The 14,963-nt window shown below is 38.0% G+C and overlaps 1 protein-coding gene and 1 long non-coding RNA gene across 2 annotated transcripts in view; one reads left to right on the top strand and one right to left on the bottom strand.

The window, feature by feature from the left end:
* Positions 1-6,308, bottom strand: part of CPB1 (carboxypeptidase B1) — a 20,193-nt gene extending 13,885 nt beyond the window's left edge. The window contains exons 1-5 of the mRNA XM_075158342.1: positions 6,238-6,308; positions 6,052-6,127; positions 4,280-4,404; positions 1,779-1,878; positions 191-292 (exon numbers count right to left, since the gene is read on the bottom strand). Coding sequence (XP_075014443.1) covers positions 191-292; positions 1,779-1,878; positions 4,280-4,404; positions 6,052-6,127; positions 6,238-6,308 — 474 coding nt within the window. The remainder of the gene's footprint in view (positions 1-190; positions 293-1,778; positions 1,879-4,279; positions 4,405-6,051; positions 6,128-6,237) is intronic.
* Positions 5,498-14,945, top strand: LOC142085873 (uncharacterized). The gene is made up of 3 exons (XR_012674857.1): positions 5,498-6,161; positions 9,730-9,864; positions 12,635-14,945. It is a non-coding gene; the product is annotated as an uncharacterized LOC142085873 (long non-coding RNA).
* Positions 14,946-14,963: the final 18 nt, after the last annotated feature.

Raw genomic sequence — 14,963 nt, 5'->3', positions numbered from 1 at the left:
TAATTCATTATGCCCCTTTTTAAAAAAAAACTTAAAAGGTGAAAAAATCATAGTAGTAGTGAACAAAATGTATTGGATTTTCTGCAAAACGTATATTACTATCTTAGCATCACTGGTGTTTTAATAGACATCATAATCTTGTGGAGGTTAATAGAGGAAAAGTCTGGCACAAAGAAATCAAAGCACTTACTTTGAGAAGGTACATTGGCCGTCCTTCATATGTTTCCCCAATTACACTGCGAGAGACAAGGTCTGGGTTCTGAGCAGCAATATCAGCAGTCCAAGCAGCTATCTGTTTAATAAGGAGGTTAAATTTACTGATATACCTGTCCTCAGGTCCAGAGTAATTAATTCACAGACTTCAAGCCAGAACGGTCCTTCTGAGCAACTAACTTGACCTAATATTTAATAAAGTTTGTAGATTTCCAATAATTAACTGGTACTAGAGCTATATGTCTGAATTAAGATTTTCTAGTATGAATTTATCTAAACCCATCATTGGAGTATGGCTGGTGGATTACAAAACCCATTGAATGCTGACCCTATATGGTTATGACATTTTCAACCCTTAAATTCTCTTAGCAAAAGAAAACTGTTTTTCTTGTTAAGCTTAGTAGATTGAATGCCTTAAATCTTCTACATGTTGTAATGTTTTACAGTTTCATGGCTTTTATTCATTATCATTCTTGAATTACTGACAGAAGTGCTGGACGGGGATTTGTAGGAACAGTCCACCAATGCCAGATACAAAAGAAAGAAAATCTCCTTCATTCTGTTTATTATTTAAGGGAAGTAATAACAGCCTTTATTATCTTAATATTGGAGCAGATTCCCTTTTTTACAGGTGCCTTCAGAAGCTCACAAAAAAGTTGTCACATCCACACAAAAAAGCATTTCATGCCCAAAGAGCTACCTATGAATTAAGAAAAAGACAGGAAGCAGCAGACAGATCTAAACAAACTGGCAAGAGAATACTAGAAATAGTGGTTGACATTATGGATGTTGGTGGTTTTTTGCATGCCAATAACCTTTGCAGAGTCAGAGGAGCTTTTGTTCTTATTTTTAAATAGCCTTGTAAAAGGAGACTTTTTTTTTTAGGAGAGTTCTGGTGGAAGAAAATGAATTAGTTCTGTATAGGATCTATAGATACCACTTGGAGAGGAAATACAAATTTTCTTGTTTGGAAATGTAGCAGGTGCTTAGTGGGCAATGATCGGCACAAAATTTAAAGATTTTTGCAAGGAAAGACATGAAAGGGAGATTGTCTTACTTTTAAGTATGAGAACTGTGATGCAATGAATGATAAGGGGCCACTGCAAAGATGTGAAGAGTGATGAGGTCAACATTATGTGTCAGGAAAAATGAGCATGGCTGTGAAAAAAGGGCGGGGGGGAGAGCTCGTGGTGGAAGATGAAGAGTTAGAATTGGGGCAAGGAATGGAATCAATTTTTTTAGCAGAGGACATGAGAGAAGGAGTGAAAAGGAAAGAGCAAACTAGTAGTGAAGCATGGCAGCCTGGTCATTGGATTTCTGCGAGAGCTTCTTTGCAGCACTGGGAGCAGAATTAGAGGAAAGAGGTGTAGGGGTATGGTTTATACAGATTAACTCGGTAATGAGAAATAGAGGAGAAGAGGAAGGAGAGTTTGGAGAAGGAGTTATCATATTGATGCATGGAACAGAAGAGGAAAAGGGAGGAAGGCTGGAAGCGTATCAGAAGCCATTTTGACTACAGAGGCTAAGGGACCAAGCTAATAAAGTGGCAAACTTCTAGACTTTACCATTTCCCAGTTGTTGTACTTTTCATAGCTGTGTCTGGCAGTACGAGCTTTGCTATCAAACTGGGCGTCCAGTGCAGCCTGCAGGTTGTCAATCAGAACTCTGCAATAAGGCACCATGAAAAGTGTAAAGAGAAACATACCATTTGCTATCAGGAAAGTAAACACCAGGTAGACATTTCAGGGTCTTCCTGGAATTAAGGCTGCACGGATTGTGAAGTGAAATGTGGGGAGGCTGATTTATGCGTTTGAAAATAAGATATATTAGGTTCAAGTTTCAACCTACTTCCTACCTCAACCTTGCTGCAAGAATGATCACGGAGCAATAGCTTCCTCCTAATTAGCACCTGCCTACTTACTCCCATACTAACAAACCTCCAGGGTGGCAACAGTTTGCTTTAGGAAGAACGGCAATGCTGAGACAGAGTGTGTGTAGAAAATGAGCTCTGGGCTGACCTCATGTTGCCAGATTGCCTCTGCCTGAACAGGAAAAGGGCCCTCTCTTGAGGACAGTTAGACTGCAGCAACGTAACACTCCCATACAGCAACCCAGAGATGTTTGCCTGATGAAATTCTTTGTCAAACCAAGTTTCCAAAGTTTAGGTATGCTTTGACAGCTCTATTGCAGGTGGCATTATCCATCCTCCAAGCTACTTTACTGCATGTAAGGTGGGCTATTAAAGTAGAACACAGAATGGCAAGAAAACCCCAGCATCCTGTCTGGATTGGTTGGATCTCTCCCGTTCATCTTTCCCTGGGGCTGACACAAAGGCATAGCTCATTGTCGAACATACTCTTGAGGACCTTTTGCTTATATTTCAACCTTGGCTATCAAAGTCCTCTTGTTTTTCCGGTGCTTGTCTTAACATTCTTACAAATCTTACTCATCCAGGATATGTCCTTGATCATTTGTGATTTGGATAGAAGAGCAGGAGGCCAGTTCGTGAGGCAGCACCAGCCTTCAGAACAAACAGTGCAAATGACTACATTGACATGATGTCATGGCACTGCAGCTGCACTTCAAAAGAATTGTAACGGCTTGGGTTGTCACAAGGACGCTCCACTCAAGTTTGTCAGGGACGCCTTCCAGACATTACGGCCTTTGTTTCAATCAAAAGATTTGTGCATGGACCTGAGGGAGTTCATGAATATTATAGGAAAAACTAACACATGTAGAGTAACTCCTCCTTTGCCAAAGAAGAAATTCCACTGAAATTTGATTCCTATGCTGTATGTGGGCTGTGGCATTATTGAAAATTATTTTTCTAGAATGTTTTTAGATTCTCTTCCCCCAGCAGCATCCAAATCAGACATGGTTAACATAAGACCAGTAAGTTTAGGGATGGATTATCCTTGGATTTAGCAGATCATAAAAGTTACGTTTAATGAGAACTGTGTGGTGTCCAATGAAGGAGTTTGGTCTGGTGGCAACAACAATGGGGCTGAGAGACAAAAACTGTCCACTGAGCCAAATGAAGCCGTGAGAATTTGATCAAGTAACACCGACTTTCAGTGCCTGAGTACATGTTAGCAGAATATCCATTACACATTGAAGAAGTCTGATAATCAAGCTGGACCGATTTGCAAAGTTCAGGTGGAGCTAAAGACGGACAGCCCCACTCCATTCCAGCCCAAAGTCAACTTCTCATCCTTGATTAATTCTTGCATAGTGACTGGAAGATATGAAGTATATGCAGTTGCCTGGTCCTGCTCTTTTTTCCTTAGCCTCCCATGAGTGCTACTTACGACGATGCTTCTGTTCTCAGCCGAAGTGGCAGTGTGGTCTATTCCCTCCACTTATGCTGCAGTTGTATTTGGTCATGGAAACTCAGGGCTTTTTTACTTCTGGGTAATATACTTACGAAATATTTAAGCCGGTTAAGAACTCTCTCTTTGGAGAAATCCTTGCCATGGATCTGCTGTGTGACTTGAGTAACCCCAAGGCTGTCCTGGGAATCTGTTCTCCACACTCCCTTGGCCCTTCACCCGACAACTGTCTTCTCTTTGTCACCAGTTGGGATTTTTTGCCCCCCTAGGTATCATTCTGCAGCTTAGAGAACCCAGTGGGGAGCCCCTCATGGTGGCCCTTGGGGCTCACCATTTTCTGGCTTCAGTTCCTTGACACTATCATGCAAACCCATCTGGTGTACTCTCTGGCTTTTTCTAGACCTTTGCTGCATTTTGTCTTTAGTGGGAAATCTTTCTTGTCCCTTCCATACTCCAGCCTTGTGTACCGCAGTGAGCCATCACCTTGGGGAAATTCCTGGTAGTAATTCTTTGCTTCCTGTCTCTTATCTCTATCAACATTTCACCTCACCCCTTTAACGCAGAGCAGCTACAGCCCATTTGAACTGCCATAGGAAAGCTGAACCCAGCAGAGGCATCCACGGGAGGGATGAAGTTTGTGACAGGAAGATCAATTGGCCAATATGAAAAGATCAAACACATTTTCCCCACTATTTAATCTCCTTCTATTCAAAATACAGTAGTGAGAACAAACTTACCTGTACTCCACTCCACTTTCTTTCAAAAGATCTTCAACCTCAAAAGACTTGTCAGCTTCAACTCGGAAATCAACTTGCATTTTTGGCCTTACCAGTGTGACAGAGTCTGGCTGCCAAAAGTCAACCTAAAAGAAGGCCAAATGAATACATAAACAAATACATACATACATATGTCTGTGATTTTTAGGTGGGTGTATGTGTGATGGTGATGTTGATTGTGATTAATATACCGAATTTCATTCCTATCCTATTACACTGACCAGACCTTGTTTGCTAGAAGTATCAACCTAAATTTTAACTGGAAATTGGTTAAGAAGATTTTATTAGGCCCTGCAATTTATATGGGAGAATTCTGGAGATGGCAGTGACAGTTTCACAAATGCCAAGTATTCTACAGCATCTGAGTGCATAGAGAGTGGTGAATATTATAACTATCTTTACAACTTCTTTCATTCTTTGTACAGATTTCATTGGAGGTTTTTGCCTATAAGCGTTAGACAGAAATGGACTCCTGACTCAGTAGTAGAGGGACACATGGATACTTTACATAAATCAGCTGGGAAAGACTGTTGTCTGTATGAGTGCTTTTAAGACTCAGTTCACTAAAGTTGGCATGAGGAACCTGTGCCTTCGGAAGATGATTAGTTCAGGGTGGACAAACAACAGTGCTATTACTATTTCACGTATTTTTGCTGAAGTCAGCTTTCCGACCTCTGGATTTAGCGCCCTATTGAAGGCGAATGAAAGCAAAGCTGGTTTGCCAACCTAATGCCTTTTCAGCCTTTCATCTCATGAATGTGAAGGAAATTGAGGCTGGTGGGCATATTCATGAACTATGTGTCTTCAAGTGAGATGACTATTCCAGGATATACTACTACATCAGTCCTGACTGATTGCTTTGTATAACAATGGTAGTCCAGGGATATTTTCTTTGCTTAAAAGAAAAAGAAAACAAACAATCTGTTTATACTACACACTTAAAAGCAAGCATGGTATATTAATTTTCTTAATATTGGCAGCATCATTCCAATAGTATATTCTTCTATAGAATACTGTTCCAGCATGCTATACTAGCCTGTTGATGATAGTTCTACACATCTGTACTTCGTTAAAAATACCATCCTTTCATCCTACAGATAATGGTTTCTTTTTCACCAACAGCTATTTTACAACATCAAAGCTGAAGAGAAATATTGAAAACACATTTGCTGTCTTTATTGTTTTTTTCATGTCATTGTGTCATCATATATCTACATCAAGGTCAGTAAGAAACATGCAGCCTAGTTGGATAGAAAGGAAGCTTTAAAGGAAAGTCAGAGAAGAAAAGATGACATGAGAGACTAGAGGCCAAAGAAAAGTTCAATTTGTTGGGAGTATGGATTTTTAGATTTTTTTACATGAGCAAAATGTTTTTTTGCCTATAATGGTAAAAGTTCTGGTAGTTGGAATTTCCATGTTTTATCTAATACATTCTTGAAAGCACCCCACACTGAATACAGCATTTCAGATTAACTTATTCTATTAATAAATTCTGGTGGACACTTTGATATTTAGACTGGGTTAACCAGACTTTCTAGGAAGGTATTGGAATGTATTTGCATAACTCTAGCTTTATCAGTTCCTTCTGAAGAAGCACTCCAGCTGACTTGAATGGAATCAAGATTAGGTCTTTAATTCAGTAGCATGATTTTTTTTTTAAGGTATATGTTAGTTGAACAAAAGGAGAGATGTTCCTTTCAAATGAAATATAGCCCCTTCCCCAAGTTCTTTACCTGCATGTTGCTGGCAAGGGAATTGATGATTTCCACCTGCTCATCATTCTGCAGAATTACACGAAACACCTTCTGCCTGAAAGGGGAGAAAAAGATTGGATTTGAAACAGGTAAGTAAGTCAGTTGAAAGGCTTTTGCTCATGCAGAAGAAATTGTGCAAATATAAAACTTCATGTCTGTTCTTACCCATCAAAGGCAAGATCCTGTAGGTGAGCAGAAACAGCTGCAGCACCTATGAGAACCAAGAGCGCCCACATTTTTTTTAAAGAAAAAGGTTTTCAGTCCTTCTATGCTGCTTTTATAACATGTTTTATCCTGCTTTTTATCAATTATACACCAGAACAACCCATTTATCTAGATTATTCCCTTGGCCTTGTTTTATTTGCGTACTATTTATAATGTGTGTTTTACTCCACACTTGTGAAAACAGCTGAAAGTCTCAAGGCAGGGTAGCTAAAGAATCTTGCTATTTGAGCTGGATAAAGTCTTGATATGAGAAAGTGAATTTAATTTACTTAGTTCTTTTCTGTTGTATGTGAATTTTGATTAAATTCTTTTATTTTTGCAATAATCTGGTTGCTGAATTACAAACTTTATAATACTTTATTGTTACTTTATGTAACGGTAGATGTCCATCAGATGTTGTTGCAGTGTGACTGGTCTTAATCACACAGCATTGTCCCTCTTCCTGAATAATATGGGGCTGACTCTGACAAAGGAAGAGGAAACAGTTGGGATGTATCAATTATATTTTTTTTTCCCAACAGAGAAGAAAAGTACTGAACTTGTTCTTTGCTCAGTCACTTCACTGAAACTTGTGAGTCAGTCAGGTGACTGCAGAACTGAGAGTGTAGAAATTTCTAGTTGCAGCAGAGTTATCCATATACTCCACATAATACATTCAATGATTCTTGCATATTCTCTAATTTAATCATGTAAGGATCAGAGGTAAATATCTTTTAAGTTAAGCACTACTGTGGGCATTACATGTAGGCCAAGAAGATCAAATGAAATGTAGTCATACAAAAGCATTTTTAGCTTTACCTTTCATGTTGTGCCTAAACTATCTGAGAAACAATAGCATGTTTGCATCACTGCACTTGCATCTGTTTAGTTTCCATTAACGAGTACTTGGCATTAAACATAACGTTAATTGTCTGTTGATGCTGTGTCCTGAGGTGACTGATGTTTTCAACAGGGAGCCTCTAAATGAATCAGTATATAAATATATAAAGAATGGAATTTATGAGCTCAGTTCTATCTTCTGTTATGCCTAAGTGATCAGACAAATTAAAGGGGTTCAGACACAGATAATCTTGAAGATGTTCTTTGACTACATATATGCATATCATATAATATGTGAAAATTTATTAGAAAATTAATATATATTACTCTCAGATTAAAAGACATAGTTACAGTTTCAAAGTGCAGAAATTTGAATTATCAGTGACCATTTTAAGAATGAATGTGGCATCAGTCTCTGCACCTAATTTTTTGTGAGGTTCTCTGGAGTCAACTCAGTAAAGCTGCAGCAGCCTTATAGACAGAATACGTAGAAATATATTTTTAAAATCAATATACCAAAAATGCAGCAGTTCATGCTTAACAATATGACCCATGATGAATATGTTCCTAAAAGGAGACTCCAAAACTGCATTGAGCCTATTTATCCAAAACTGTCTTTGCCAGATCATAGGGTTTGGACTTACTTTACAATTGATGACCTAATTTGTAGCACTGCAGGCTCTTGCCCAGCAATAATCTTACTTAAAGTCTCCTAAGAAGGATGACAGCAGGAGTTATTCTGACAGAGTGCCAAAACAATTCTGCAAAGTCTTCAGAAGTTTTAATTTTACGATGATGAGATCTATAGTATCAGATAAAATGGTCTGATCCCATGAACACTGCTAAGACAATAATGTGGAGATGATCAAGCCCAGATCTTGCAATGAATAAATGATCACAAGAAGTAATCAAACAAATTACAGATGTCATCATTCCCTGTTGAGCACTGAGAAGCATCTTGGAAATAGAAGACTGCCAGATTTCAATGCTTGAGTTTACTTTTAAAAAATTCTTTGCTTTTTCATGCAGTTGGAGATGATGGGGGTTTTTTGTTGTATGGTTTTTTTTTCCTCCAAACAATCACTGACACAGCATTACTGCCACCAAATACTGAGCTGGCAAGCATTACTGAATACTATAATTTCTAATGGCAGTCTTTGCTGTTTCCACCCCAGACTAGGTCAGAAAAAAAAAAATGACCTGAAATCCTACTTAAGTGATTTATTTTGCATCTCAGGATTAATGGTTATTTTTCAGATTAGCCATAAACTAGCGCTAAACATTGTCTTTGTTTTCTAACTGTATAATATAAATACTGTGTTTTTCTAACTGTATAATATAAATGTTTAATATTTGTATGATAAAGGGGCAGCATAAGGATAAATAAAATAGCAAATTAAATTTGGTTAAGCCTTCTGTTCTTTTTAGTGCCTCATTAAAAGCCAACTGCACATCAGTTGGCCATGGCTGAGTAAACCTTGGCCTTGAACTACTTAACACTGCATGCAGAGGCTAGTATTACCTACATCTTTGAAAGATTCAGAGGGAAGATTTAATTTTTTTAATCAAGAAAGTAACAAAAACAGCTGAATCCCAAAAGGAGAGTGTGTAGTAATTTCCTTCAGGACATGTATTTGGTCTTGTACTTAAGCTGAGCACAGCTGAAAAATAGTGTCAGCTATTGCAATTTTGTTGCAGTTGTTTGCTTTTTTGATGATTAAAAATAAAGCCTTCTGTGATGTTGTCACTCACAAAGAGTATTCCCTGTGTTTAGTGACATGAGCTGTAAAAAGTTTTGATGCTAGTAATTGGCTATATTCCAGCTGAAATTCATTTTTGTAGTAATTTCTTATTTCAGTTTTAGGAATAGAAATACTCTGGCACTCCACTTTGAAAAGCTTATAAAGGCTAACTGCAGACTGATAAAAGGAAAAAATACACATCAATGTTAACATTTCAGAAGCATCCTTTATCCTATGAAGCCTTTCATCCCATTTGTTATCAAACCAAGTCCAAAAGTCTGAAGATAAATAATGTCTCTTTTTCTAGGAGTTTCAGTAGATACAGATTTCCTGAATCAGGTAGTTTGTTGAGCTGTATTTTAAAAAGTCTGCTATCTTTTAGCTACAAAATATTGTCAGTTCTTGTAATCCTTGATTGACAAATTTATCTTCTTAATATTGTTTGATATTTATTATGTTCCAAAAGATCAGTAAGAAACTCCTCAATGACCAAATCTTAACACTGTTTATGTATGTAGTTTAGCAAAATCCTAACATATGCCACACCAGCCGTATGTGTTTGAATTATGGGGACCCTCTTATCATCATTTATTTGTTAAGGTAATATGTGCTAACCTTAGTTTTGAAAAGTAACACTATTGAATATATTCTGAAGACCTTTGAGAGTACTTTGAAGAGGCCAGGATCAGCAGAATCTGCTGTCCAGCATGTGCTCCAAGCTTTCTTGGTACGTTCTCTGTATTTATATATTGCATCTTTTAATTCATCAAGGGCTTTTTCAATTTTAGTGCCCTGGGACATGCTTGTATCGTACTGTTTTAGTAGCTATATGTAGGTATCTTCTTCCTTCCCCCCCCCCCCCCATTTTCAGATGCTATTTAACACGTGAACAGGAACTGGATAAGGAAAGGAAAGAATGGGAGTGATGATACCTAGAGTATGGAGCAAAAAAATGTAGCTCTTATGACTTTGGGATGTGTTTCTACTTCTGCTATTGACTCAAAAGGTGAGAAACAGCAAAACTGTAACTGTTCTTTTGTAGAGTCAGTGGATTCTTGCCAAGGTATCTCCTGTGAAATAGATATCATATTTTTACCATTGACCTCTAGTAGTCGGGATTAAGTCTGAATGTATTGCAACTTCATTATATGATCAATGCATCGATTGCTTAGTGTTTAGAAAATATTTTATATCCCTAGCTAGAAGTTGTTGTATATACCATATACATTCAGATTCTTATTTGCTTGAAAAAAGCGTGAAATATACTAAAATAGAAGCAGTGAATAAAGGTATTGGCAGTGCCAGAATTCCCAGAAACCAAGCACCAAGAATCTGTTTAGTGCCAAACAGAAAAAAGATATTTAATGAAGCAATGAGAAGGCCTGACCTCACACCCATTGGTTATGGACATCTGCTTAATTAGTTTGTCCTTGGGTTGGGCTTGCTGTCATGTACAGGAATGTGGCGGATTCTCATACTCAAGCCTATTCCCTGGCATCCGTAAGGCAAGGTCATGGCAGGACTCAGTGACAGCTCAAAGATATAAAAAAGCATAAAGTCCTTCCCTTTACATTTTTAAGGGGAGTATGTAGTGAGAGATCACGCCTACAGTGAAAATTTCATAATCTAAAAAAGTACTAGAGTAACTAGACACTCAGTACTCTTACTAATAGAAGCCAGTTGAAACTTTCAACTCTCATCTTCTTGCAGTATCTGATGGGTGTAGGCGTTTCTCTTCTGGTGTAGATCAGCACAACATTTACACCTATATAATGTCTCTAGCAATGCCAGAACCAGATGCTGCTGAGGCAGTGCTAGAATTATTCTGTAATGAGATACAGGAGTATCTGCCCTCTGTTGAGGCCTCTCCAGGATATCTAATATGGGTTGTTAGCACGTTGTCTTTCTCAGTATTCCCCTAGTTCCCATGCCGGGCTCTGCAGGGGCTGAAGGTAAATCAGGCTGTCAGTGTGCAATCATCCACCTCCAGTTTTAACAGAAGGATTTAGACAGACAGATGAATCTCCATTTCATCCAGCTAAATACGATCCAGATAGTGATGGAGTTAACACAGCACAGCAGGATTGCCATGAATGGGAGTAAAGACAGATGATAGATAATGGGAGAGTCCAGGATGCATAAAAAAACATTGGCAAGAAAGGTTCAAGGAAAAGAGTGGGCTGAGCAGCTTGATTTCACACTTAGGCCTAACTGAAATATCTTTTTACAGATTGATGGGTAATTTACTGTTCTGTTTTGCTTTTTGTATGTGTTGGCCTTCATGGATGATGTAAATCATGAACATTCTTCTTCTCCTGTATAGCTTGTTTTTCATCTGTAGACTTGATAAAGTTTGAAGCTTAGTGCTTGGATAGTTACCTTCAACTCTGAATGATTTTGAAATCTGGTGCCCTTTGCTGAGAGGCAGGTTGTATCCACTGCTGTTATACCTGGGCAAAGGTCAGGGAGTTCTACCATTTCAGAAAAACAAGACCATTTAGAAATCAAGAAACTTTCTCAGTTTGCATTTATTGAAGTAACCCAACTCCACAAGCTGCAGCAGAAAGTAGTACTCCACTATGATCAACTAGAACTTCAGCTAGTTCTCTGGCTTCCTCCCCAACAAAACATATACATTAAAACACCATTAAAATTAGTTCCCTTCTTACTTTCTACCAGGGAGTTAGATTTCATATGTCATATTGTAAAAAGGAAAAAAAAAAACCAACAAAAAAATCATGTAAAAAAGACCAAAAAGTCCAAATAGATTAATTGCGTATTCTGCACATCAATTTGTTCATGTAACAGTATGTTCCCTTTCAAAAGACTCAAGGTTCTTAGTTGATTAGAAGTATTCATAAAACTCTTCCCAAAGCAATTAATTTGACTAATAATCTATATTTGGACAGCAGTATTAAAACACACTAATTGCAAAAACCATAGTGAGTGCTCACTCATTATAGGAGTATGGGGTAGCAAATTAAGCTGAATGAATTAATCTTGGCACTCTTTGTTCCTCTGGGAATATGTAAGTAAACAAAGTTCAAACTGAGCGAGAACCTTGCTGATTTAAGCAACTGTATTAGCTATTTGTGAGACATGTCAGGGAAAAAATAACAAGAAATCAAATTCATGCTATTCAAGTGTGTGGAACCAAATCTGACCGCGCTATGGATTTTTGTCTAGGTGAAAAGTTCCTTTTATTCATAGAAAGAAGTCAATGACTAAAGATAAAACTGGACTTCTCAAGAAATGAATAATTTGCTATTTTTCAGTACACAGAAGGCTTTACTGAACAAAGAAAAACATACAGAGTGCAAACAATTTCATCATGTAGCCATAGTCTAATCTCACTTTCATGAATTTATTTGGAAATTAATTCAGTTGGACACATCTCTGTAAACTTGTATGAAAAGGACTTAACGAAGCAAAAAAGAAGCAAGCTGCAGACCATAAAACAACACAATTCTTGGGAAATATTTTTGTCTGTATACATGGAAATGGTTAGGCATCAGAGATAAGATAGCTGTTTTAAATTCAGTGTCCAGATCCTGCTGTATTACACCCATGCAAGTCTGGGTGTTTCAATTCAATCGTTTTGCTTTTTTGCCTGGTAGAGCGTGATGGAAACAATATTATTTTTACCAACTTGATTGGAAACAGTTTGTAAAACTAGGTATTACAAACACTGGGACCACACAGGTCCAGTTTTAGACAGAGGCTTTTTGCTATTAATTTATCTCTGCTTCTTACTTACATTTCTCTGTAATTCTCAGCTTCAGATCTGCTGGGAAGGGGTGAAGGAGGAGTAAGAGAGAGAGACCATGCTTTGATCCGCTGCCTCCTGAAACATCACAGCTACCTGAAATCCTTACATTTTCTGTGAATTATTTAAAACGTTTTCTCAAGAAAGATATATTTTGATGTGGAAATGTTGCTGTAGTGCTTCATGGAAGTGGTAGAAAAGGTATCCCAAGGCCCTGTGCTGTATTCTGCAGCCAGTATGTCACACTCGTGATGTTCTGTGGCTAAGGACTCCAGCCATGCAGTGCAGCAGCTCAGCTGCTGGTTTGGTGCAAATGTCATCAGAAGATCTGGTCCAAGAGCCTGGCCAGATAGAAAAAAAATTATATTAAAATATATAAAAATATGGAATATAAAATCTATTTTGTATATAAACACTCTTTTTTCCCCTATAAAACCCTATAATACTCCTACCTTGAGATGTTTCATAGCAAAAGGTGAAGTTCCTTCCCTGCTGCGGTCAGCTGGTTTTTACTACTATGCAGCAGAGTGCTTGTAGAAGGGTTGGGGAATTTTTTTCCTCTTCTTTTGCTGCCAAAGATTTTCCTACCTAAGCAAAGCTGCCACTTGGTTTGTTCATTATGTTGCTCACATTTGACTTTGCTTTCTCACTGGAAGGCTTACAACAGAATACGTGAAGTTTAGGATTTTGCTTGTTTCTGATTCATACATAGTTTTTAATTAAATACCTTGCTTTCTTTATGCTGCCTTTGTCCCACCCTATTTTCTGAATTAGGTGAGTAGCTGGAATTTCTCACGTGTTTGAAGAAACTGGTAATCGTTATTCGCTTCAGGAAAATAAGCAAAGGTCATTACTTCCCCCTCACTGAATTACAAGCTTCTGGAGCTTGAACTGAGAGGTTTTGTCAGGGCTAAATAATAGAAATGAAATCCAGTAAGGTTGCCAGTCATATCCCCGTACCCCTGAGATGCAGAAACTTTCCTCTTTCCCTCTGGCCATTTTAAGGTCTTCAGATTGATGCTTCAGCATGTGCTAATGGAAAGCCTGTTCTTCATGAGTGACCCAGGTGGAGCAAGCCAGGGCGGTGTACATTATATGAGAGAGACAGACCATTCTTACGTTTAGTAGGCATGAAAAGTATCCTTGAAAGATTTATGCAATGCCAGAATAAGCCTTCCAAATTATGCTAGATGTAGAGGTATTTAAGATTAACAGAGAGGTCATTTTTTTTAATTACTCGCTTTACTGGCAGTTAACATTTGATTTAAACTTGGAAGTGCAGAGTTGAATTTGTTAGAGAGATTCATTATACTTTTAGTAAATAACACATGAAAATAATTTATTAATGGAACATATAATATTTGGATTTTAATTTTTAAAATTATTTATTTATGTTTAAGATTTACAGTTCTTGTGATATATAGGCAAGGGCTGTTATATACTCAGTGGCAGTGTAATTTGTAGGTGAGAGGTTTGACTAACAGCACTGCTGAAAGAATACCTAGGCCCAAGGGAAAAAAATCTGCTTCTCCTATTCTACTGCTGTTCTCTGATTTCCATTTTGAATGAAAAATTTGATAAGGATTCATTGGTCCTGCAGCGCAGAACTCCATGATATTTTATAGAGGAGTAGATTTATAGACTTCCTAAGACTTTTTACAGTTGGAAAGCCCTCAGATGTCTTCAAGGTGAGTTGCTGTTCATACTTTTATCCTGGTAGTGTTTATAGGGGTCTGTTAGGATGGTGGCATTTCCAAACCCATATAAACCCTCTGCACTAATAAATGGAGCATGGAGCAGCGTTGCCTAATATTTCAGGCTCTTGAGCTCATGAGGCCAGGTGGCATGGGCAAAGCAATGCAGATTTGCTAGCTTAAGTCCTGATGCAAGCTTGCTGCAGGTTTTTCTGCAGATTCAGAGTAACTGTTAACATGCCTGCTAAAACTGATATATTAAAGGTTGCTGTAATATGCCCTGCATTTCCCTTGTATAGTTTGGCAGAACTGAGACAATGACTCTGACTTAGAGCTTTCCTATCAGTAAAATGAGGATATCTGAGCTGAATAAATACTGTTTGTGAAACCCAACATTTTGTGTAAGATTTGGCATCAAGGTATCAGCAGGTTCATGGAAAAGCAATGGTTCAAATTGGGTGGCAAAGCAGTTCAGCCAACATGCTGAACAGAAAGGTTAGACACAGTTTTTAAAAACTGAAGCTGCTGAGTCCCGGCTGGATTTTCTTTATCCCCTGGCCGATCAGATGTAAAACAGAGATAAGAAATTTTGAAGGCATGATAACAAGTGGGAAGCCAGGTTGAGAATAAGAGGTGATAGGGAGA

Source organism: Calonectris borealis, chromosome 9 (assembly GCF_964195595.1).
Source record: "Calonectris borealis chromosome 9, bCalBor7.hap1.2, whole genome shotgun sequence".
Taxonomy (NCBI): domain Eukaryota; kingdom Metazoa; phylum Chordata; class Aves; order Procellariiformes; family Procellariidae; genus Calonectris; species Calonectris borealis.
The sequence above is the reverse complement of the archived record's forward strand: the minus strand, read 5'-3'. Positions and strand labels throughout refer to the sequence as shown.